General features: G+C 46.4%; 1 protein-coding gene across 4 annotated transcripts in view; it reads left to right on the top strand.

The window, feature by feature from the left end:
• NEDD4L (NEDD4 like E3 ubiquitin protein ligase) overlaps window positions 1-25,363 on the top strand; it is a 150,832-nt gene that overhangs the window by 111,927 nt on the left and 13,542 nt on the right. For all 4 annotated transcript variants that reach the window (XM_077777563.1, XM_077777562.1, XM_077777564.1 and 1 more), the window contains 6 exons: window positions 3,493-3,551; window positions 10,586-10,651; window positions 12,384-12,613; window positions 14,175-14,296; window positions 16,414-16,484; window positions 18,193-18,288. In XM_077777563.1, the coding sequence (XP_077633689.1) occupies window positions 3,493-3,551; window positions 10,586-10,651; window positions 12,384-12,613; window positions 14,175-14,296; window positions 16,414-16,484; window positions 18,193-18,288 (644 nt within the window). The remainder of the gene's footprint in view (window positions 1-3,492; window positions 3,552-10,585; window positions 10,652-12,383; window positions 12,614-14,174; window positions 14,297-16,413; window positions 16,485-18,192; window positions 18,289-25,363) is intronic.

The raw sequence follows: 25,363 nt of genomic DNA, 5'->3' as shown, positions 1-25,363 counted from the left end.
TTCTGCCTTTTGTCCCCAGTTTGTCAAGGTTTGCTCGGTCATTAGCTCTAAAGGGGTGCATATCAATTAAAATAAATGCATCTGCTTTTTCACCAAAATGCAGTCCGTGAAAAGTGCAGAGCACCTGCCTTTTTAAGCGGCTTGCTCAGGCCAGCAGGTACACTCCAGAGTGCATTTCATCACCTCCGAGCTGCCGTTTAGGAATGTATCACCTTCCAAACAAGCCTCTCCTTCTAAGCAGTTTTCTCCTACCTGATTTCCAACAAGGAAGCGCCTCGTTTTGCTGTCCTGTGTACAGGACAGGAACCAGGCCTTCCGTGCGAGTAGCATCGTACTATACTGTGCAAGCAGCGTGTGCGAGAGTCACAGCCCTCTTAGTGCCCGTGATGACCAGGACGTGTGATCGCACGTGAATGACAAAGACCGCAGTATACTTTTTTTTTTTTTTAATATTTTTATTTATTTCTAGGAGAGAGAGAGAGAGACAGCATGAGCAGGGGAGGGTCAGAGAGAGAGGGAGACACAGACTCCGAAATAGTCTCCAGGCTCTGAGCTGGCAGTCAGCACAGAGCCCGACGCGGGGCTCGAACCCATGAACCGTGAGATCATGACCTAAGCGAAAGTCGGACGCTTAACCGACTAAGCCACCCAGGCGCCCCAAGACCGCAGTATACTTATCTTTTAAATGATAAGGCGGTTTATTTTCTGCTTCATAAAACTCCTGACAAGTCAGACATTTTCAAGATGAAAAATATTCAACCACCTTAAAGAGGTAATTTCAGAAGAGATGAAGTGTGGGCATGTATAGCTCCTGTCTCAAGCCTGGAGTAAAAGATTAAGGAAGATCTTGAGCCGAATCTCTCCCTCCCTCGGGGATCCTAAAGACCAAGCATGTCCAACAGCTAAGTCCGTGGCCAAAGGTGTCTAGAGACAAAGCTAGAAGAGAAAAGAAAATTCCAATGAGGCTGTCCATTCCTGGCTTCATCTTTGCTGGCAGCAGTTTTACCAAACCCATTAATCGTAGCGAAATTAACTGAGTTTTCATTCTTCTCCTTCATTATTGTCCCTTTACAATGTTGGAGGACCAAAAGCAAGTTTAGCTTCAAGAGTTTTAGAAGAAATGAGCAAATGGCCACCACACATTCACATATTGACAATGCTTAGCTGTGAAATCCATCTTTATTATAAGCACATAGAAACTTGTATGTTTCTGAAGCCTTAGACTGTTTTAGAAGCGAATCTGTTTTCACCATCAGCTTCATTCAGTCATTTAAAAAATAGGAGACTCCTGTCACATTCCAGGAAGTGTGTTCAGTGGTGCACAGGGGGCTGCCGAGATGAGTTAACACCCAGCCCCTGTCCTTGAGGGACTTATGTTCTAGTAGGGGGTCCCAGGAGGTATTTTCAAAAGTGATATATAGAGGAATTAACCAGTTTTGTAGATGCCGAAGCAAAAACCACACCTGCTCGGTAGGTGGCTGAGCGCCAGGGCTCTGGGGCATCTGCAGGACCGCTTAGGACCAGAGTCTTTTTCAGGTGGATCCCAAATGATGAGTAAGATTTATCCAGGAAAGCCAGATGGAGAGCGACCCCAGGAAGGGGAAACATGCCCGTGTATGAAGTAGCGCAGACCGTGCCACGGCCAGAGAACTGCGCTCTGGTTGCAAATGGCCCATGTGCACAGGAGCCCAGCATGGCACGGGGGTCACAGGTGCCTGCCAGAGACGGGAACGTGGGTCCCTTCTGCAGGCAGGAGGGGGAGGTCCTGAGGGATTTTCTGGAGGGGTGTGGCAATGGTCACATTTGTTCTTTAGAAAGATCCATCTGGCAGAACCTCAAAGGAAGTCTTGAACAGGGATGAGTGAGACCGCAGCCAGGGGAGGGAACATAGGGAACAGCCCACGGACAGGAGGCCCCCTCCAGAAAGCAGCTTTCTCAGACGGGGGAGCTTCGGGAGCGCCAGGGGAGAACGGCAAGGGAGGATGGGCAGGGGGCCACTGCGGGCTTGGGGAGCAAATGCTGTGATACTGGCATTCGGGAACACAGCATCACAGGAATGGTTTGTGGTGCTGGAAGACGACGAGTTCAGTTTTTGGTAGAGTTGGATTCAACGTCGCTGGGAAAGGTGGGTGCCGGAAGTTCAGGTCTCGACAGACTGTTTGGGAGATGCCATGTGTGGGCAGTCATCGATTTACTTCTGCTTCAACTTCAGTGACGATGATGGGATTGTGGTCCAGGGAACTATTACTCCACTCTGTTCTGTTTATTTGGGTTTCTTTTCTCTTGTTCTCCATTACACAATGGCAACTTTGACTTTCTGAAGTCTTCTGTTCAGGAGCTAGGGACCCAAAATGCCTTTTGCTTCCACCAAAGTTCTTTAAACTCGTGGAAACATTTTAAGGAAATTTTCTGCCGAAGGGAATCTAAAATCATGTGCTTTGGTAGTTTCATTTTAAAACTCTACGTCTGCTTTTATTAAAATAATTATACCAGATTTGGAAGACTTCCTGGTATGGTCATTAAAACCAAGTTATTAGCTATTTACAGAACATAGAGAATAAGCAGAATCGATATTCATAAATCATTTTTTTTCTTACCATCTTAGAGTCCCTAAAACTCGAGAGAGAACCCATTTTCTCCAGTCTGCCCTCTCTGCATCTTTCATGCAAGTCCATCCCTGCCTCCTCGCCACCCCCACCCCCCCCACACACACACACACATACACAGTAATCCCTAAAATCTTTTGAATCATGCCCAGTCACAAAACCCAAGTGATTCAGGGCAGCTAGTGCACATTATCATCTACACCACAGAAGTAGTTGTATAGGCGGCATTGAACAGTCTTGGTGACATTGACTCATTTAGAAGAAAGACAGCTCCTCTCGCCAACTTGGCCAAAAGGGAAACCTTGCTCTCTAATCTTCCTCTCCTGTATCTAATCCCCATTTTTTTGGACTGCCTTAGATGCCTTGATTTTTGTGTGCATGTGAGTGACACGTGTCACAGATTATTCATGTGTTCCTTGTAGGATTCTTCCTTGAAAGCTGTTTTTCAACACTATAAGCAAAAAAGTATTTGAAACGAGAAAAATTGTGTGTTTCACCATTTGAGGGACTAAGACTTTTTATCCCCTTTTTCAGTTAAAGGAAAATCAAGATCAAATTATAAATCCTTGAAAGAACAGGGGTTTATAATTGAAATTTTGGCAGATTTCTTGCCGAAAACTGTGTGAATAAATGGTTTTGCTTTAGTTTTGCCTTTTTTTTGATCGAGTGTTTTTAACTAAACAGTATGTGGGGATGTGGGGGGCACATAGTCTGTGATTCTCTTCTAACCCGAAACACTAAGTGATTTATTTGGCAGACCAGTATGAGAGATCGGATAGCTTTTGCAAAATCCAGAAATAGTTCTTTTTAAAACAGTTTTGACGTAGACTAGATTTGAACTAATATGCTGATTTTTTTTTTTTTTTTTTTTTTTTCCCATTTTCAGATAGCAAAATTACTCAGTGGGAAGACCCAAGACTGCAGAATCCAGCCATTACTGGTCCGGTCAGTATCCTCAACTTCTGACTCCTCCGCATAATACTTGGGTTGCACCTAAGCACATATTTCTTGTATATTACTGCTTACCTGGTGCCCTGGGCTGGGTGTGGTTGACTAGGTTAGAGGTGCCCCCTCTCTTCCTCCCTGCAGTTCCCGGGTGGGGCACGTCTGCATTTGCCTCTTCAAATGGCTTTCATGATAAAGGAAAAGAAAGTGCTTTGCTAATGGTAACCACAACTAAACGTTTTCTTTTCTCCTTTGTAAAAAGGTGGATTAAAAGTATAACAATCAAAATGTCCTCTCTTCCCTTCTGTATGAAGCCAAGCCCTGTATTTGTAGAATTTTGTCCTTGCTTTGGGCCAAGGGGGGAAGGTAAATGTAAGCCAGCAGATTCAGCCAGTGAATCTCTTCCAGCATGAAACGTCTGTAAAAGTTTGGGTGAGGTTGTAGCCAACCTTCGGAACTGGCAGAGTTAAGAACCTTGGTCTCTGGTGACCCACTGACTTTCTCTCACTGTCCCTGCATATGCGCCGGGTGCGAGAGGAAGCTCGGTAGAGAGCACCCTTTTAAAATACTGCCACACGCTGTGTTCATAAGGAAGAGCGAGGAACACCCCCCCCCACCCCCCAGTCCCTGAGCAGTAACTGTCCCTTGCTACCAAACACCCATGAGCAGTCTGTCGAATGGGTCACAGTCCACAGGGAATGTACCAACATCTTTGGTCCATGTGCGGGGAGATAATTTGAAATTACAGCAAACGTAGGGGAACAGCAAAGCATTGCAAACCTGTTAAAAACCGGAGGAGCAAAAGGCAATGAAGTGTATTGAGTGCTGAGCTAAAAGGCCAGTAGGCGTGTTTAAAATACTGCTTTTGTGGCTTTAATCTGATTCAGTTCAAGTTATGTTTTGAATTACAAAGGTAAGTCTGTTTAAACGTAAAAGGTAATATCACGCAAACCCACCTTGATACCTGACATCCCCTTAGTTTGTTGATTTCTTTATTGGCTTTGTCCAGCTGCTTTGCTGCCGTGTAACGCCAAGTGCCCAGTCATCCCTGAGTTAAAACAGCTGCTTTCTATGTACCTTCAGCACCTGCCTTACCACCATGGCTTCCTTTTGATATTTTCACATTCACAATAAGGTGTGTTAGAGTCCTATTTTCTCTTCTCCATCGTGAGAAATGAGACGTTCAAGAATCGATGCTGTTTTCAAGTGACTTTTGACATAACTCTGAAGCCTTTTGAAATTATTTCTGTCATTTACTGATCATCCGCCTTCACTCAGACACAGTTCTTTATTTCTATTGAAAATTGTGTAGCATCATAAATCCAAGTAGATTTGACCCAAAGCAAGATCTTTTATTATTATTATTAACAAAAGAGCCTTGCGTATGCTTTTGGTTAGTAGTGCAGGTACTTCTTTCAGTAAGAGCATGTGTGTTTAGGTGATTATCCACTTAGTGTAGACACCTGGCTCTAGTTGTCATCGGTTCTGAATATTTGGTAATTTCCATGATTTCTTTCTCTCCTTGACTTACAAGCTATTTAGACTGTGGTTTTATTTTCCAAGAGTATGGAAGGGTTTTTTGCCTATCCATTTCTTACTAACTTTAGAATTTTATTGCATTGTGGTCAGAGAATATTATCTGCGAAATAGTGATTACCAGATATTTGAAACTTCCTTGGCAGCTTGGCCTTTTGTTTTGTTTTTTTAATAAATGTTCTTTCTATGTTTGAAAAGAATGTGTATTCTGTCTTTGTCGGGTATAGAGTTCTTTATATGTGCATTAGATCAAGTATATGGTGTTCAGATTATCCATTTCCATCACTGCTTTTTATCCTGGCTGTTCTGTCTAATCAAGACAGGAGTGTCAGAATCACCCACGGTAAGCATGGCTTTGTCAGTGACATTGACTTTCTCTTCCTTAGTATCTGCCTGGTATGTCTTTTTCCCTTCTTTAACTAGCTGTGGGTTTTTGGTTTGGTTTGGTTTTTCCTCTTTTTTTTTTTTTTTTTTTTTACCTTCTATTACACTGATAAAGTACCCTTTGTTTTCTTTCACTTTCTATACTTGCTTGGAAGTTGTATTTTGTGTTCCTTTAGCACTTACATGAAAATGTTTAACCAACGCGCTTCGTGTCAAAACTAATCGCCCTCTAGTCTCCTCCTGAGGAAGATGGGACTTTAGGAACTCTCATGCCATTCTTCCCACTCACTTTACGCTATTCAGTGACATTTGGAAACTTTACAAATAGTCGTTAACATTTTACCTTTATCCTCAACAGCTAGGACTCGTTTGCTTCACTTACACGTGAGCGAATTTCTTTGCCCACCATTGGTTCTTGGACCTGCTATTTCCGGGTTTTCTTCTGAATGAAATATGGCTCCTGGTTTTCAGTCTTGTCTACAGATCAGCAGCATCAGGATCCTGTGGAAACTTGTTAGGAATGCAAATTTAGGAGTCCCAACTCAGGCTCTGAAAAGCAGCAACTTCGGGGGCTGAGGAGCGGGGGAGCCCAGCAAAATCTACATTCGCACAAACCTTTCCAGGGACTGTGGTGCCTGCTCGAGTTTGAGAGCCTCTGTTTGAGCAACATTGTCTGAGAGCGGGAAACTCTCGTCTGAGGGAGAGGGCTTATCTGACTGTTAAATGGTAGTTCAGCTTTGGTGGAAGAAGCCTTTGGTTAACCATTCCTTTCCTGATATTTTGAAGATATTCTTTCTTGTCCTTCTGGCCCCCGTAAACTGTTGAGAAGCTTGTTGTCAATGTAGTTGTTGTGTTTGGGTGGGTAAATCTTCCTTTCCTCTGGCGATTTTGCGTTTCCTCTGTGACTTTGGTGTTGTATCGTTTTACTGTCGTGAACCTCAGTATGGATTTCTTCATACGTATTCTGCTTCGGACTCCCTGTAATTTTTTAATATGGAAACCGTGTCTTTCCTGCATTCTGGAAAATTCTCAGCAGTTGTTTCTTCACGCACCACTCCATCCTTGCTGTTCTTCCTGGTTATCTGAACCAGTAACCCCTCCTGGGTATGTGATTCCCTTTCATGTTCTGTCTTCACCTCTTAGCTTTCCTGTGTTCCATCTCTCTTGTGACTCTACTGTGAGCTCAGGTCTTCCAGTTAATTCTTTTTTAAGCTTTTCATAATCTGCCCTTTCCCAGTTCATTGTGTCTGTTATTTCAGTAACTGTTTAATCACTCATCGTTCTATTGGGTCTTTTTAAATGTGCTTGGTCTTTTCAGTTATTGTTATTCTATCATGTTCTTTTATTTTTTATTTTTTTATTCATACTTAGCTGTCTCCTCATTCTTCAAATGCTTATATCATATCCTCTTTCAGACGATTCTATTATCTCCAGCCATAGGGGCACTAAATCTCCCACAATGTTATGTGTGTAGCCTTTCCTCAGTAGTAGTTTAGTGCAGTTTATAAGCAATTCAGTGTATCATTTGTGTGTGTGCGCTCATCTTCCCCTCCCCCCCATGAGGCATTTATAAGTCCTGACCTGTATTTACTGTTAACTTCTTAGCTTGGGATCATGCAGGCCCAGTTCATGTAACTGTGGACTTCATACCCACTTTGGTGTAGGCGTAGACCATGAATTCATTACAGGTCTGTTTCTTTTTGTTTTCCTCTCGTTTGTGGTCCTGGACAGAAGGTAAGCTTCCTTACAACTTTCCTGGGCTGGTGGGTAGCGCTTTCTTGTCCCCGTGTCAGACGTAGGTATGAAGCAGGGAACTCTGTTCTTACTCCCCAGGTCATACAGACTGCAGGCCAGCTTCTGTGTCCCTGTATGAGGATTAAAGCCCCAGCCCAAGCACCCAAGTCAAGTCCAATGCCCACTTCTTTAATTTTAAGTCTTTACGCTTATCTGGAGCCGAGAGTTTCTCTTTTTCCCAAGTTTTAAAAATATCCAGATTAGGGGAGTGGGGGCTGGGGGGGTCCTTGTCTGTGGCGGTCCAGCGCAGCGTTACTGTAAGTCGGTGTGCCCTCTGTGCTGCCAGCATCACCAGTGAAAGCTGTGACAAAGTGCTGTCCGTGCTCGCTGCTCTTACGAACACTATCTCATGTTTGTATGACGCTTTGTGCTTCTCCGAGAACTTTATCATCAGCTGCCCTGAAACTCCTGGCAGGTCCCTCAGGACAGCAGGGAAGACGCGTCCCTCCCAATTTGTCAGCAGCTCCGAAGGCTAACTGTGTTGCCGTTCATTCCAGAAAATGTCAGAGGTGGGACCTCTGTGTACTCCAAGTATACCGGCCTCGCCCGTGTCTCCGTGTCAGACACGAGTCCTTTTCTGGAAGGAGCTCGGGCCCCAGCTGGACTAGAACGACAGGAAAACCCTGAGAACCAACTTAGCACCATAAACAGTCAGGCTTTCATTTTTGTTCAGAACAGAAAACATATTTAATACAGAGCAAAGGGCTTTAATCAACAGACGTCCTAAGTTTTGAGATAGGCTTATTTTAACGAGTTAAATTGTAAGAAAAGAAGATCCCAGGTTTTCAAGAGAGAATAAATAATTCGGCCCATCCAGTACAAGAAGGGTACTACACCTGTGGTTCTCTTCAAAGAGAATTACACACACTGGATGGATGTCCTTGTCCTGGTACATTGCTGGAATCTGGCCAGGAGGAGAGTATAAAAACCTGCAAATTCCACTTCTTATTCATAAGAACAATCTCTAGAGAGAACAGATAAGTATTGGAGGAGGGTAACGATTTCTCAGCTTTCCTGCATCATTCCCCAGGAGAAGAAAGCCCAGAAATACCTCCGCATTTTATTTCCACCCACGCGTAGGCAGCACCTCTCAGGTTATAAGTCTGACAAGAAAGTAGAGAGCACAGGCTGGGGGCGACGTTTTGAAATACTCCCCCCGCCCCCGGTCACTTAAAACTCTTGAACTTTTAGGTTAAGCCTTTCTTCAGCATTTCCAGGAGGGATGCAAAAATCAAAACATAATTGCTGGGAATCACAGGTTTTGGGAAACGGAAGAGCCTTAGAATTCATCTAGTCCATTTCTTCTGATTAACTGAGAAGAAACTCCGCAGCCGGGAGGTTACATCACGCTGGAAGGCTGGCGGGCGCTAGAATCTACCTTACAAGTCCGTTCTGCTAAGGCCAGCATGAGGAAATGAAAGGGCGTAGCTTTTTTCAGCTTAGTGTCCCTGTGTCCCAGCTAGCCACAGCTAAGAACATCAGCCAGACGCTTTATTTCCCAAGACTTTGCACTCGCTGCTCAAAGCCATGGTTTAGTCCCTCCTGCCACTCTGGGCTCTGCCCAGACACCCCTTCCTCAGAGCTTCCCTCCCTGACCACTCCTATAAAACAGCCTACCAGGAACTCTCTCTTGGTGTCTCCTCCCGGCATTTACCTCTATGCACTCATTTCTTTCTTAGCACCTATTACTCACAGTAGCTTGCAAGCTCCAGGATGGAGCGGGGAAGAACTCTTAGGTTGATGCGCCATTATTTCCCCAGCACCTGAAAATGCCTGGCACAGAGCAGGTGCTCAAGAAATACCCATTGAATGGATCAGCAAAGGAACCACCAAAGAATGAACAGGCTATATAGAAAATCTTAGTTTGTGATGGGATGTAGTGTTGATAGAGCAAACTTGCTTATCTCAGGACATTGTACCCTTTCCTCAGATTGGTGGTGGTCCAGCTATTGACAAAATTGTTACCTTTTCTAGAATCTGAATTCATACGTGATTTCATCAGATTAAATAAACACTGCCCTATCGATAAATAGGATATGGGGTCAAACCTAGCGTGCAATGGAAAATCAAATGAAGAATGGCTTAAAAACTAAGAACAGACCACAGGTCCTATAAATTGTCTTTAGAATGTCCTTAGGATATAGAAATACATCGTCTTTATTGCTGTCGGACTACAAAGCAGAGCACAGACATGATTATTGTTTTCCATAAGAGTGGTTATTTTTGTTTTGGCTTACTGTTTGTGTGATTGTGTCTTATAGTAGTATGAAGGAGGGAAGCTTCGCTTCCTCACTTCTCTTTGTGAAAGTGTAAGGTGTAAGGCTTGGACTCTGGAGATCCTCTACTAAAGATCAGTGTATTTTAGTAACTTAGCCCAATACAATATCAGCGGAACTATTCTTGCCCAAATGCATACTGTTTGCTAAAAAGCAGCAGGTCTTTCCAAGTACGAGGCTGTCGCAGTCACACCCACGTGTCTGCAAAAGCCAGTCTTTTCTCCTTTATAAAAATATTATAAGCCTTTTCAATAACCTGAAGTCAGAGCTCTGGCTCTCAGATACTGTAAGCTACTTTACAACATAGCACGTGAAGAGTATGTAAATGACTACATTAGAAGATTATTACTTCGCCAGAAGAGATTCCAGAACTTTTGAGTAAAGATAGCTAACTCTGTTATTGAACCCAACGCGTTTGGTACCATCACTCGGCTTCAGAGAGGAGCTATTCCAGATTTCAAGAAATCCCTGCCCAAGATCACCAACTAGTATGAGGCAAACCTTCTAACTCCCAACTTGAGGACTTTTCCAGAATGCTGTCTACGTGATTTTATATTCTATGTTAAGAGTATCAGTTCACTGGCCTTCCGTCTCATTTTATTTCCTCCCCGTGGTTTTTAAAAGCATGATTAGTTTTTTCAAAATGACCTCTATCTGGTCATTTGGGGTTTTGTGTTAAAGAATCGTAGCCAATAACTTTTATCTAAACATACAGCAAAAAAAAATTTTTTTTTAATTACGCTCTGACTCCCATTTAGGCAAAAGTCACGTGGACAGTGCCTTTGTTTATGTGGGCGTATCCCTAATTGATTTCTTGAATATCAATGCAGTTGTTTTCAGGGGTGAAAGCCCCCCATTCAGTGATGATTAGCGTCAGTCATTTCTAGAATTTCCCCACGTGTTATGGAGACATCATATACATTTCAATGATAATATGGAGGGTGAGAGTTTTAAGGTTTATGATTCATAAAAGTCTCTGAATGTTGGCTCAGTATCCATAAAATTTCAATGTACATCATCTGTATTTATAAATTTATCTTCCAGGCTGTTCCTTACTCCAGAGAATTTAAGCAGAAATATGACTACTTTAGGAAGAAATTAAAGAAACCTGTGAGTAAAAACATGTCTCCCAGAAATGCTGTTTTAGTCGTTTGTAAGTTGCCAACGTTACTTCAGTGAGAACTTGTGTGTTAACTTTATGTGTTTACTAAAAATATTACCTTCCTTTTTCCATTGCACTTTGATCCACCTGGATCTTCAATCTGAATTTTCTTTTTAAGAGAAATGGTAAGTGAAGACTAACTTAGTATTACATATCAAATCACCTGAATGGTAATTTCTTATGTAATACATAAAGATAGAGCTGATTTTTATGGGATATAAAATAATTCAGGACCTAATCAGAAAAACCTGGAGAAGGCCCGTGTAGTTCCCTACAGTCATCATCATAAAACCTAGACCCTACTTGGAAGACTGTTTCCATCCTTCCCTTCAGATTCAAAGCTAGTTTTAATTGTAACATAGATATAATGTACAATACTAAGCTATGATATTTGGCATATTCAGACCAAATGTAATTTTCAGATTAAAATTCTCACTGGGAAGCCCTGTACGATTTTTACAAAAACTAGGAAACCCTGTGAAGTTTTTACAGGCAGTGTTTTAAATTACAAAGTTATATTTTCTCCTGACACATCTTCCCCAGTTCTTCAACATTGCGTCTTCTGTCTTCCTGTCCGACTTCACCTCTCTGGTGCGGGTTTTCCCTGTTTTCTCCTCAATCTGCGCCTTCATGGGTTCCGCCCAGGCAACCATTTCCCGGCTTCCTCCCTTCGGGAAGGAGGGAGTCTTGGCCACAACTCCTATCACCGCTGTCTGCCTGCGCTCCATCGTGGTCTCGCCCGCTCTCTTCCCTCAGTCGATGCCTCTTTCCTGGGCCTCCGCTGTGGCCAAAGCACTGGGGACGCAAAGAGGCCCGAGATAGAGCCTCCACCTCGGGGGGCTCCCACTGTGGGGTTCTGTTCTCCCTTCCAACGTTCTGGTTCAGGGAGCTCTTGGATACTTGCCTTTGAAATGACTCAGATGTTTACACCTAAAACTGCAGTGTTTCTTTGTGAGGAACCCACATTTCCCCTGGTGGCAGGGGTGACGTCGTGGACGTTAGCCTGGCTCACTCTGACCCTTCCCACCGTGGTCTCTCCTGCTGGGAAACTCCCCTGCACATCCATTGTCCTAGCAAGCCTCACCCTGGCCCTTATTTTTCCAGGCAGCAGTTACTCACAACTTGAGTCAAGTGCTTTTTTATTTTCATGTTTATGAACCATGACGTCTGGGGTGCTTTCCCAGAACTTGGCGTGATAATCAAGGTCCCACTCCTCGTGGCAATAGAAATTAGCTTTGTAGGCATGCTGGATCCCAGGCACCAGCCGGAGGCCCTACCAGAGCTGAGCTTGCTCTCACCTCGACCAGGTTGTGATCGTTCTATGGGTTTTGATTACCTGGACTAACCTCTTTTTCCGACAGAAGTAATATCGAGAGTCGGCCATATTTCAGTTGCCAGGGGGCGAAGAAGCGCCCCACGGTTGTTTGTAAAGCAGGGAGAGGATTGTCCTTCTCAGCTTAGTCTGTTGTGCCTCGTGTGTTGCTGGCTCCAGTCTGACAGCTGGCTTGCTGTCTATGTGTAGAAGATCCACAAAGGGGAGGGTCTCCATTGGAGCCCTTCGTCGAGGCTTGTGTCTTGAAGACTGCTGTCATTTCTACTCATTGTCGTTACTGTTTTCTTTTAGAAAGTAAGGTGTATATTTACTGTATGATTACGTGCTCGCTTCCTTCTTTCGTGTAGGCTGATATTCCAAACAGGTTTGAAATGAAACTTCACAGAAATAACATCTTTGAAGAGTCTTATCGGAGAATCATGTCTGTGAAAAGACCAGATGTCCTGAAAGCTAGACTGTGGATCGAGTTCGAGTCGGAGAAAGGTCTCGACTACGGCGGTGTGGCCAGAGAGTGGTTCTTCCTGCTGTCCAAAGAGATGTTCAACCCCTACTATGGACTTTTTGAGTACTCTGCGACGTAAGTATGCGGAGTGTGCTCAGAGTGTGTCCCCCCCACTACCACCACCACCACCGAAACAGTTTTATTTACAATGAATTTAAACTTAATGGAAAACTGTGTGGCTCAGTCATTTCAGATGAATTAACACTGCTGATTTCAGTCCCTCCCCCTGCTCCCCGTAAGTCAAGACCAGGTTCTGACTCTACTCGGTCCAACAGTATACTCTCTGAACACCTAAAAATGATTGTTCTCTTGTCATGTGGATTCATGTCATTGAAAGTGAAAATGTGCTGGCTACTTATGGTAAGGAGCAAGAGGCAGTTTTCGTTTGTAACGTTATGCTAATTCAGGAGAATCTGTCATTGTCAGATTTCAGAAACTCATCGTGTTATGAACAAGAATGGTTTCTGAAGTTCTATCACTCAGAGGCAAATTATGCAGACTTTGAGGACCCATTCTTCAGGATCCAGAGGACCGTGTTCTGGCCCAGTAAGGGAAGAAACAGCTTCTCCCTTGTGTTAGGATTTCATCCTTGCCAAACGTAGAAACTGAGGCAGATTTTAATTGCTTTTTCAGGAATCAGAAACACTAATGACTTACAAGGCCAGCCATTCCTTTCCCAGGCTGTGGAGTCTCCAAAGGCATAAGCCAAATGCAAGACCCCAGTGCAATAGTTGAGACCTTGCTGAGAGGCAGCCTGTGCTCTAAGGGACTTGAGTTCTCCCACACCATCTGCCTGGTGCTCTATCCTTGGGAGCTCTTTTGGAAGGCAGTTCCAGTGATCCCCTCGGTTGCTGTAGCCAGGAATTTCCCAGTTTGTTTCTTGTGGTTCCAAGCCCCGTGAGGAAGCCTCTGTGTGAAATTGCTGAGGCCACTGAAGTGGAGGGCAGGATGGGGAGGTGAGCCCCTAACCTCTCATCCACGTCCCCACGGAGACCCCAAGGAACTCTGTGGAGCCCGGTTTGAAAACCACTGACCCTCCAGATTTTGAGACCGAAGAAGGTTGAGTAGATACATGGGAACATTTTGAGGTCTGCGTTGCGGAGCCAGTGAAATGCGGCCCCCCCGTGCCGTCGGGCGGCCCTTCGGGGCACGGTGGTGGCCAGACCAAGAGTAGGTACCACCAAAAAATTTTTAGTCTCCAAACCGAAGCCTCTCAAAGGGATTAATCAATCCTCTTCCTCACAGAGACAAGCTACAGTACTCATGTCATTGGGAATCCACACACAGCCACTCTGTTATATGGTGTCTCTTGTCCTCCGAGGATATCTGGCGGACGCATATGAAATTGACGTTTCTGTAGAGCAAAAATAGTCAAATATCAACAGTTTCTAATGGTGTAACTGACACAGGGCACATGCCCCTCCCCTTTTGGACCCCAATCACTGGTCACAAAGGGGCTACCTAAACATGTTCTCCTTCCTAGCTTATGCCTCTTCCCGTTGGGTAGAGAATGTTTGCAAGCCCCCTCCTGGGGGGAGGTGTGACGACGGGGGGTGGGGGGTAAAGGAGAATTCAGATTCTCGGATTTCCTCTTTGAAAGTATGATTGCGCTTTTCCTCTCTCTGCCTCCCCAAAGGGACAACTACACACTGCAGATCAATCCCAATTCAGGCCTCTGCAATGAAGACCATTTGTCTTATTTCACTTTTATTGGAAGAGTTGCCGGCCTGGCGGTGTTTCATGGGAAACTCTTAGATGGTAAGTGACTGAAATGTCACAAAGTAACCAAAATAGGACACTACTGTTTGTGGCTCCTTATCTAGGCGTGTGGGATCTTTCACATCACGATTTGAAGCAAACTGATTCTCTGTAATTCAATAAATTATTTTTACGGTTTGCCCATAAAAGAGGTGTTTTTCCCTGGTGTCCTCCTAATTTGAGCACTGAAGACATAGTATCTATACAGCTAAAACAGAATTTTTTTAAACTTACACTGCGAAACACGGAACATTCTGTATTTGTACATTTTCTGTTTTCCAGAACAGCTGTCTTCTGGGTTTTCTTGTTTGTTTTTTGTTGTTAGCAAGAGGTAGATTTGGTGACAGATGGAAAAGCTAATTGAAAAGTTAATTGAAACGATCTAATCCATCCAATATCCTGCTCTTGTACAATTTGTCCCCAAATTATTACTTTTGAATGTGAAGAGATTGTCAACAATTTCAAAGCAATGCTATATAACTCAGCGAAGACCTTGACCCTGGGATCACCACTAAAACAGATTGCACAGAATCATCTCATTATTATTTAGAGCCTATAAGTCATGGGAGAATCTCAAGGTACTCTCAAAGTTACAAGTCAGGCTCCCTCCTGGGCTGGGTCTGTAGGCTTATAGTAGGGACCTCTTTTGGATTTGGTCATCTCAACAGTAGTGCCCATAAGGGGGCATTACAGAAATCTTCAGTGAAGAAATAGAATCAGAAATACTTCTGAGCAATTTGGGTGTGAAACAGTTGAGGATAGAAGGCAGAGAGTAAGATTTGAGGTTGCTGTAATTACAGTACAAAACGAGATTTCCAGGAGTATTGTGTTAATCGGGTTTATGGAACCTTAGACATTCCAGTAAATAATTGATGTCCCCTCAGCACTTTTTCCTGTAATATATTTTTATTGGTAGATGATTTTGGTTCTCTCAGTTCGTATTTTATTCTTGGTTGGGAAAGGAAAGATTTTTTTTCTGATTAGAAGGAAACTGCACTCATTATTTATGTATATGTAAAATATATGAATATATATATACGGTATGCATAAATATATTTTCATTAGCAACTTTGGAGTCATGCTGTAGATTACTTCCGCCTTCTTAGAGTCGGTTTAGTTAACTTCTGCTGCCTAGTGAGAAGACATTCTTAGTTGCTGTGGAGAAATATAGAAAGTAGAAGACAACGATCCTGACCTCAGTGAACTTCTGCTTTCTTAGGGGGTGGGGGCGGATGGGGACCAGAAGAGTCAGGCAATAGCGGACAGCAGGAGGGGCAGTCCAAGGAGAAGGTGGCTTGGCTTGGAGGGCCAGGGAGTCCTTACCAGACTGTGCCACACCTCATGGTGGGGTAGGATTTAAGTGCTTAGACGCTGGGCTCAAGTGGAGAGAGTGACCGGGAGGGGCGGGAACAAGGGAGTGGAGGAGACTGCGGCAGAAGGCCAACAGTGAACTTCAGGAATTGGGAGCCAGAGCGCCCACAGGCAAGGGTGCTCGGAACGCCAGTGCCCCTGTGGGCAGAGCACGTGCACCATGCNGAGGGGGGAGGGGGAGGGGGAGAAGGGACCCAGTGAGGTGGGGCCTTGCTCGCTGTCATCACCTTAGACCTTCGTCGCCGGCCCCCTGGAAGACTGCACAGCCTCTGAGCGGGCTCCCTCGTTTCCCGCTTGCCCCCTTCCCGGTTTTCTCCCCAGAACTGCCCACACAGTGCAGGTGGGATCTTCAGGTGCCTTTTCCAGGCCGCCACCCCCTGCGGGCTGTGCGCTTCCCAGTGCCTTCCTTCTCTGGCCTCTCCTCCCCAGGACGCCCTGTGCATCATCCCCTGCCCCGCCCCCGGTGCTCTGCGGGTCCTCCGTTCCTGTGCCTCTTTGCCCTGCACACTCCTGCTTGGCCTTGAAGAAGCCTTTTTTTTTTCTCCCTCTCCCGGAAGCCTTTTGATCCCTCCCTGCTAAGCCATCTCTCCTAGTGTAACCACCCCCCTTCCTGAGCCCTACCTCCCCCCAGGCCAGGCCTGGCCTCTCCTTCAACCCCAAGGGCAGGTTTATCTTGTGTTTCATGCTCTGATGCAAAGCAGTATCAAAGCTTCGAAACTAACCCGTGTTCTCCCACCATATTTTAGGTTTCTTCATTAGACCATTTTACAAAATGATGCTGGGAAAGCAGATAACTCTGAATGACATGGAATCTGTGGTGAGTAAATACAGGTCACTCGCAGGGCCACCGTGCCTTACGGTAGCTGAGACTGGGTTGTAGCAGCTGTGACACTTTTGTGGGTGTTGTCATTCAGTAGGAACAACAGGGAACCTTCTTGACTTGTTCAGGCAGTTCATCGATCTCCCTAATTTTTCTGATAAGTGAACTATTGTTCACATTTCCTGGAATCATGGTGCTTGAGGCAGATAGACCCAAATCTCCGCTCTCTCACTCACCCAGAACTGGTTTGACCAAATGAAAGCCAAGTCAGGGACCTCACTGCAACTCTTGCTTTCCATTGAAAACGGCTCCTGTGAACGTTTAGAGATTCATCCGCTGTCCCTCTGTTTTCTGATCTCAAAAAATGGCAGGGACATAGGCAAAAAGTAGACGAAGGGAAGAACATTTACTGTCACCCCTGATGTGGCAGGGACCGATACAGGAGAGGGGATGAAGCCACTTAGACAATGACAGGCAGAGGCCCTCTGTATAGGCTGACCATTTTAGGGTTTGAAAGAATTTTCTGTAAAAACAAAAATGACACTCTTCTAACATCCCCTTGCTNGCGTGTGGGAGTTTGCCAGGGTGCAGCACACTCTCGGGGCCGTCAGGAGGCTCTGTGTCCAGTGGGGATATTTGCAGCTCTGCTTTCACGTTCTGTCACTGGATCAGAAAGCATCTGCATGCCCTTGGCCTTGCTGTGGTGGTGACCGTGTCTCTTCCGTAGTTGGGCCTATGAGCCATGTTCTCATTATCTACCAGCAGGAGTCGCTGTTCGGCTCATCCTCCCTGGGCAAAGGGAGAGGATGACCCGGCCGTGCACACCCCCTCAGCTGGTTTTTCCATGGGCGAGTTGCACCTATCCACAGTACCATCCGCAAATTTCTTTTCAGCCTTCACCTTAACGCACTATGCTTTTATGATGGTATAATGTTAGGAATGTAGAAATTTCTTTTAAAATCTAAATTTTATCCCACTGGTTGACAATTGAGGCACACATTCCCTTTCACCTTCTCTGAGCCTGGGTCTGCCCCAGAGAATGGAACCCAAGCCCTCGGGTCTGGTGTTCTGGCTTTGACACCAGAGCAGCCTTCAAGGCACAGGAATGGGTATTGAGCCATCAGTGTTTAAGTGGAACATTCTCTGTCTTTCTTTTTTTCCTCTGATATTTTTACCTTTAAAAGATAGGAAGTATATTGGCTCAGTTGCTTAAGCTGCAGACCCTTGCTTTCAGCTTAGGTCATGATCTCACGATTTGTGAAATCGAACCCCACATAGGGCTCCATGCTGACAGTGTACAGAGCCTGCTTCTGATTCTCCCTCTCTCTCTGCCCCTCCCTCGCTTGTGCTTCCTCTCTCTCAAAGTAAATAAAGTTAAAAAAAAAAAAAAAAGATAGGCAGTGTATTGATCTCTACATGTTCAACTTCATGAGCTTATTTCTGCCATCCCAGAGCGGGTTGCTTCCTCTCCACTTTAAGACAGGATTCAACTGCAGTCCCTTGTTACTACCAAAACATTTTTGTTTGTATTTTAAATTAAAGGGAAAGAGTAGGTTTGGAGCAGAGCAGGAAACCTATTAGCAACTAATAGAATTCTTGAACATTCTGAATGGACTCATGTTAGAAGGACTTAATCATTTATTTCAACAAGTCAAATGTATTTGTATTTGAGGAGGAACACTTAATTTCTCTGTCATTTCTGTAGGATAGTGAATATTATAACTCTTTGAAATGGATCTTGGAAAATGATCCTACTGAACTGGACCTCATGTTCTGTATCGATGAAGAAAACTTTGGACAGGTATGTGCTGGCATTCCCCAGGAGTGCCTCTTTGATTTCTCAGAGTTTGGCTCCTTCACAGAAGGGCTGTAACAGGCCTCCTCCAATAGACCATTGAAACCACCTCGAAGAGCTTCAGATGTTAGTTAATTAACCACCTCTTCTTATCAGTACTTCCTTGTCCTCCCAGGAAGCTAAGTCCCAATTACTGCCTATTCTCTCTTCCGGCCAGCTTAGAGATTCTAAGGCCTCTGGGGCACGAGCCATATCTTCTCCTCACCTAAAGCAAATCGAACATGAATGTTTGGGCCTTGGTTTTAGAATTTTAAGTACTTCAAAAAATAATGTGTTTCCTTTGTGGTATAAGGACATGACCAGGATAGCTGATATTTGGGGGGCCTTGGGGTGGTCTCCCTGCTTAATAGTTCTGCTGCCATGGTGAATTGTGTCTTCTGGAGCCCAGCAGGCTTGGGGTTTTCTAACATTCCCTTCTCGCTTTGCGCCCACACGCTCATTAGGCTGAATTAATCATAAGGGTCCATTTCAAAGATAGAGTTGCCTGCTTGGTATTTTCATCTTCACCTTAAAGTTCCAGAAGATGTGTTTATCTTAAACCCAAAACATTTGATTTGTCCTTGGTCCTAACAGTGCTTTTCAGGAGGTCTCAGTGGTATTATCCGACCCTGGTAGCTGTCCTTTCACGAAAGCCCAGAGAGACTTCCCATCTCCTGGACCAAACCTACATGACCCTGAAATTAATGAGACACAGAGCCCGTGTGAAGGGTGGTCCTTAGCTTCAGAGGTTATTAAAAGTATACTGCTCTGTCCAAAAATGCCTCTTGCTTTACATTGCTGTGCTCGGTTTTATGGGCAAAGCCAAGAGATCAGGTCACTGCCCTCGTGGGCTCACAGTCTTAGAAGGCAAATACCATCATGTAATTCTTCCACTAAAACATTGTTGACCATCTTGTGGCCTTTAGTCTATATTAAAACCTTTTTTTTTTTTTTAGCACAGTTTGTGACCCAGAGCTGCCCACCTATAGCCTTATCTTTTGACCCCTTGATCTGCTCACCTTGACAACCATAGTGTGGCTATAACCTTGTCCCCAGAGCTGCTTCCGGGCCAGGTCGCTGTGTGGGCGGTGTCCTCCCCACTCCTGCGCGTTCTCTGCCCACCCCCCACCCCAGCTCTGCTCAGCGTTTCCTCTGATCATTACCCACCTACCATGTCCTGTGAGCCGCCCTCAGCCTGACGTCAGCTCGGTTGTCTCTGGTGCTCAGCGTGCAGTTGAGGCCTCCTAAATGCTAACTGAGCAAATGAATGAGTAGCGCTAACCTGGTTTTCTTTAGATGTTAATAATGTTACCAGTAACAGAAGCTCCACGTGTGAGAAAACAACATCACTTAAATTGATGTGACTTTGTTTTGTAAGCAGGACCCATTTAAGGGCCTTAACTGTTAATTTTCAAAGGGTCATGTGGATCGTCATGGAACTGTGTCTTCCTTTCCTCTTTAACACATGGAGGAAGTAGAGATAACCCAGAAAGACTTAAAATCCATCTTGTGTGTCGACTGAAAATAAAAAACAACCTTACATCCACTTATAGAAACCCATATGACTAACTTAAATAACACGGTTCAGAAGACATTAGTTACACCAGAGCTAGAAGCAGACGCACTGGGAAAGCTTTCTTGGTTACAGGAGCTTGGAGCTGTTTCCACTCATAAATGAAAACCAAACATAAGACGTTTGGATTTTTGAGTAGACTTCTAATAAAGGCTATTCTGGTTATCATCATAGTTCATATCAATTATGCATTAGAAACGGTTCTCGGGTCTCCTCATTAAATGCTGTAGATTCTTCTGACTTTGGGATTGAATCGGGTAGAGGAACGCGAGTAATCGAAACAGACTCCCAGGACGAGTGAGACAATGACCAGGTACCCTGTTTGTTCAACGACTGCCTTCCTGATTCAGAAAGCCAGGCTGATTAACAGGGAGCTCATGTTCTCTACTTTGCATTCTGGGAAGAAATTGAGAGGGAACTTAGGGGAGTAAGATCGATATGTATGGATCGCATCTCCCATTTCCATTCCCTCCCCAAGCCCTGTTCACTTCAGCGCCGAAATACATCTTAGATCCTTCTGTTCTCCCTGTCCCTCACCCCAGCACCCCCGTCTAAGCTACCAGCTCGTCTCGTCCACTCCTCTCTGGGCTTTTCTATCCAGCTTGGCCTCCTATCATGGCTGACTGGTCTTTTCAGGATGGACAAACCGTCATGTCCTCCCTCTGCCAGAAACAGCAGAAGATAAAGGTCCAGCTCTCCGGCCCCATGAGGTCCTGCATGGCCTTGCCCCATCTGCTCTGTGTTCAGGTGGTATTTTGCATCACTGAGCTGCTCCTCATGCGTCTGGTCTCATTGGACTTCATGAGCACACCAGGTTCCTTCTCGCCTCAGGACCTTTGCTCATGCTGTTCCGTCTTTTGGGAACATACTGCCTCCTACCTGCAGGAAACCGACCCTGATCCCTGGCCATAATCCTTCAGAGTATGTGCCTGTCTCCCCGTGGCCTACAGCACTGCCGGCTGTGCGGTTCGCTGTATGTTTTGGTGGAAGCCTTAAATGCAGCCTAGTGGCAGCCCTGGGTGTGCAGTTTGCTCACCACTGTGTACTCACCTGCACAGCGTCTGGTGCTGAGCGGACACTCCAGACCAGCGTGGGCCTCCACCGATGTGCAAGCGTCTCCCCTCTTCAGGACCCCTGTGAAGCTGTGCACCGCACATCGCCATTTATTTGAACCTAAGAGGAAGCTCACGCCTCCCTTGTGCCAAAACACGGTCCTGTCCTCAGTGGTGAGAAGTCACCATCCAAGCGGCGCCTACGGGCAGCGGGCCGTCCTCGGTGCTGTCCGCCGTGTTCTCCTCCCACAGCTGGAAACCTCAGCCACAGAGCTGGGTGGCAGCCGTCACGTTGTGGAAAGAAACTGCAGCTGCTGTCATCATTGTGCCATCTGCTTCCATCTGGGCCAGTGACAGTTTGGAGCCGCTGGTTTCCAGGGCCTCTTAGGAATGTTTCCACTGAACAGGTTACAGCACCTGAGCAATCTTCGTGTGCCCGGCAGAAGGAAACACCACGCACTTGCGCACCAGGTGCACCCAGAGCCCACAGGAGACGTCACTTTTTCAGAGTCGCATCGAGTAGAAATTCTTTACTGCCAGCTCAGCAAATGAGCATCTGATCCAGTTGTTTGGAAAAGGCACCGGAAGGAGGGGTGGACTCTTGCAAAGCCGTGTAGGAGGGAGGGGACAGAATGAGCAGCGGCCTGCATACATGAGGCGTACATTCTCAGCTGGGGTGATGTCACCCCCAGGGCGGTAAAATCTAGTTCTTAGAGGACAAGAGTCTCAGCCATTACAGTGGTTTGTGGCCCTGCTCCCGAAAGGCCCCGGTATGTACCACAGGCGTCCTGCGGATCTGTTTATTGAGATTTAATGGGAAGAGAGGGATGGGGAGGGGGCTCTCAGGGCCCTTCAGGGGTCGGGCATGAAAACAGGCTGAGCAAGTCTGCACGGGCGACAGGAATGAGTGAAAGGCAGAAATTGGAAATGGGAGAGATGAGCGACACGCGGGGCAAGGTCCTGGCAGACGCCCAGAAACACCACACCCGGAGCGTAATGCGCAGGCGACTCCGGGACGGAAGGGGGCCCTGGCTCCTCAGATTCCAGGTCCGGGAGCTGCACAGGTGGCAGCTGCGGGAAACGCGAAGGTAGAAGGGCAGGTTCACTCAGGAGTCTCGACCCATATTCATGTCTGCTTGGAGAGGCCAGGGAGGCTGAGGCGGCCTGGCCCCCGAGGCCCATCCCACAGGGCTCGTGAGGCACCTGACCTGCCACCAGGCGGCCGTTTGCCCAGCATGTGCACTGCCCAAGGATACGGCAAGAAGCAGCTGCACCTTGCTCCGCCCGCGGCCGGTACCCTTGATACGACCCACCGGATTCTCAGCAGACTCTTCAGACACTCGACATAAGTCATCCTGGAAAGATCTGGGGGTACGTGTGAAGCCAGAGTTTGAACTTGCCACGTTCCGTGAGAGTCCCATGTCCTGAGAGTTTCCTGTGATCGAATTCACAGTCTTGATGGAGAGAATTTTTCCCGAAGTACAGACTGTGTGCAGGCACCGTGTTACTGCTGTTCTCATTGGGTCCTTGAGTTCAGACACAAGACAGCGAGGACACTGGCCCAGAAGCCAGTGTCGCAGAGGAAGTGTGTACTCTGTATAATGGGGACACAGGGTGGCAGGAAGCCACCCCAGAGAAGAGGCAACAGAGGACACAGGGAGCAGCATGCTGGCTCCGTCTGCCAGTGCCTTCGTGGCCTGTGTCAGGGCACTAGGCGTCAGCCGCCGCCTCTGAAGCACCGTTAACACTTGAGCGTGGCCCCGTAATGTGGCCCGTGGGACTGGGGAGTCAGGACGAGCCCTGATGGACAAACCTGCTTCTCTCGCCCAGCTGGGCTGCCGTGCAGTCGTCAGGAGCACGAGCCCTTGCCCTCCTGGAGCCACTGTGTCTGACTTAGAAAGTGTGAAGGGTGGGGGACCCCACGAACAGGACAGCAGCATAGGACGATGGTAGGACGCATGTGGGCAGAGATGGAGGCTGGCCCAAGCAATCTATGTGCAGGGGCTCAAGCAGATGCCACCGCAGGGCTGTGGGCTTTGCAATCAGATGAACTTGGGCTTGACCCTGGTTCTCTCCACTTCTGCAGAGTCACCGGATCCATGAGCAAATGGAGGCAATGGCACGTTCCTTGTTGGGATAGTTTAGTGATGTCCCCTGGGACGAGCCTAACACTGTGCCTGGACCACAGGAAGCCATCTGTGTTTGGCCCTCGGAAGTCAGATTAAAAAGTGGAATTGTAACAGCAGCCGCTACTGCCCACTAAAATGTTGTCTGTGAGCAGCTCAGGCAGGACAGGATTGGAGCAGCACCGAGAGCCTGGGCTCAGAGACCCCGATTGCCAGGCTCTGGGAGCAACACCTGAAAACCATCCCCTCCTGCCTGCCCTGGCGCACCCGGCACCGCCTCCTAGGGACACCCGCCATCAGAACCTACCACGAGGGGGCGCCTGGGCGGCTCAGTCGGTTGAGCGTCTGGCTCACGTCGTGATCTCTCCCTCTCCAAAATAAAGTAAAAAATTAAAAAAAAAATTCACCACGAAGCCAAACCACTGCCCACAGTCACTGCCTGCCTGACCTCCTTACTTAGCAGACAGCATGATCCCTCTTTTTTCCTTCCACAACAGTTATAGTCGTTTATCTGATTACAGAATACTGACTTAAATAATAAACCTCAAAGCAGTACGATAACTATATATAAAAATCATCCAGTTTCTTACCTAGAGAAGATTCACGATTAAAGTTTTGATGCATGTCTTCCAGAATTACTCTTTGTAAACACATGCACACCAAGATGTTTTATTTTTACAGAATGGGATTGCACGATGCATACGTCCACTGTGAATATGTCCGAGGTACCTTTCCATGTCAGGAAATGCTGAAGTATTCCATTAAAGTGGCTACACTGAATTCCATTTCCTAGACTGTGCATTTTGTAACCATGCCCCGTTGCTAGGCGCTTTCATTATTTTGCTATATAGGCCGCATAATTATAATCTCGGAGTATACATTTTATACATTTGACCAATTTTCCCCCCCTTGGTGTAAATTCTAAAAGAAAGTATTATGACAGGGAATGCTGTGCCCATTAAAATTGATGCCTGTTGCCAAATTATCTTCCCAAAAGGTTGGAGTAATTAGACTCCCCCAACAGGGTGGGGAAGAACCATTTCTCTCCAGTCTGCACTGCTGGCTGACTGCCCTTTTCATCACTACATGTTCCTTTCAGAGGCCCCAGAGGTGTTTTTCTCCTTTCCACTCTCTGCCCGCCCTCTCTCTGGTTCATCTTCTCATTCCAGAGCTCGCTGGAAACTGCAGCCCCTGGAAAAAAATTCTATCTTGGTATTGCCGAGCTGTGCGTAAGACCGCTCAGTCCCAGGAAGCGGGCTTGGATTTATTAACTTGCTCGGTGTGGATGTGATGGGAAGACTCCATTACTGAAAGGGAACGGCAGTGCAGTCTTTGAGGAGGAATCAATGGAGAAAGGAAAAACCATCGAGGGCTTACCAAAAAGTGCAGCAGGATAAATGAATACTGTCCGCAAATCTCTAGAGAGCTGTCAAAGAACTGAAAAGGTTTTCTGCCAAGAAACGTGCTCACCAAGGGCCCCTGGGTGGCTCAGTCGGTTGAGAGTCCGACTTCAGCTCAGGTCATGACCTCACGGTTTGTGGGTTTGAGCCCCGTGTCGGGGTCTGTGCTGACAGCTTAGAGCCTGGAGCCTGCTTGGGATTCTGTGTCTCTCTCTCTCTCTGCCCCTCCCCTGCTCACGCCCTCTCAAAAGTAAAGATTTAAAAAAATTAATGTGCCCACCTCACACCCTACACACAACTGTCCACCATCCTTGAAGGTCGCCATGGCACTTACAGGACAGAGCCAGACAGCCACAGGGAGATAGGAACACCGTGTGGGGAAGGGGAAAGTGGGCAGTCAGGAAGGGCTTGAGGAAACTAAAAATGCAATAATTAATCCTTATCACGGCCGATCAAGAGCGGAAGTGAAAATCGTAGAAAATGGAGTTCAGTCGTGTGGTGGGGACACTGGATCCCTCCCTGAAATGAAGAGAAGTAGGAAAAAGAGGAAAATGTAAAGGGACAAGACCGATAACCAACGGGCTTTGACTGAGAAAGCTGTCGCATCGTGAGCAAGAGCAGTAATCAAGTGCATGATCCGGAGAGCAGGGTCTCAGGGTTCGGGTCAGAGAGGCTCAGTCTGTCCCTGGGTGTGACCTCTGCCAAAGCAGATGGCATAACAGGTTGGAATCTCTATCCCTTGTGATGGATGGGACCCAGAAACTCTGCGAAACCTTCTCCACAGGCTTGGCTCATTCTCAGAAATAACCAGTTATTCATGGGCGGGGGTTGGGGGGGAGGCAGAAAGGGATCCCAGCAAAACATCAATGCAGCTGTCTTTGAATAGGGGCC

This window comes from Crocuta crocuta, unplaced genomic scaffold, assembly GCF_008692635.1.
Source record: "Crocuta crocuta isolate KB4526 unplaced genomic scaffold, BGI_CrCroc_1.0 scaffold36, whole genome shotgun sequence".
NCBI lineage: Eukaryota > Metazoa > Chordata > Mammalia > Carnivora > Hyaenidae > Crocuta > Crocuta crocuta.
Note: the sequence above shows the minus strand (reverse complement) of the source record. Positions and strands in the feature narration are given on the sequence as shown.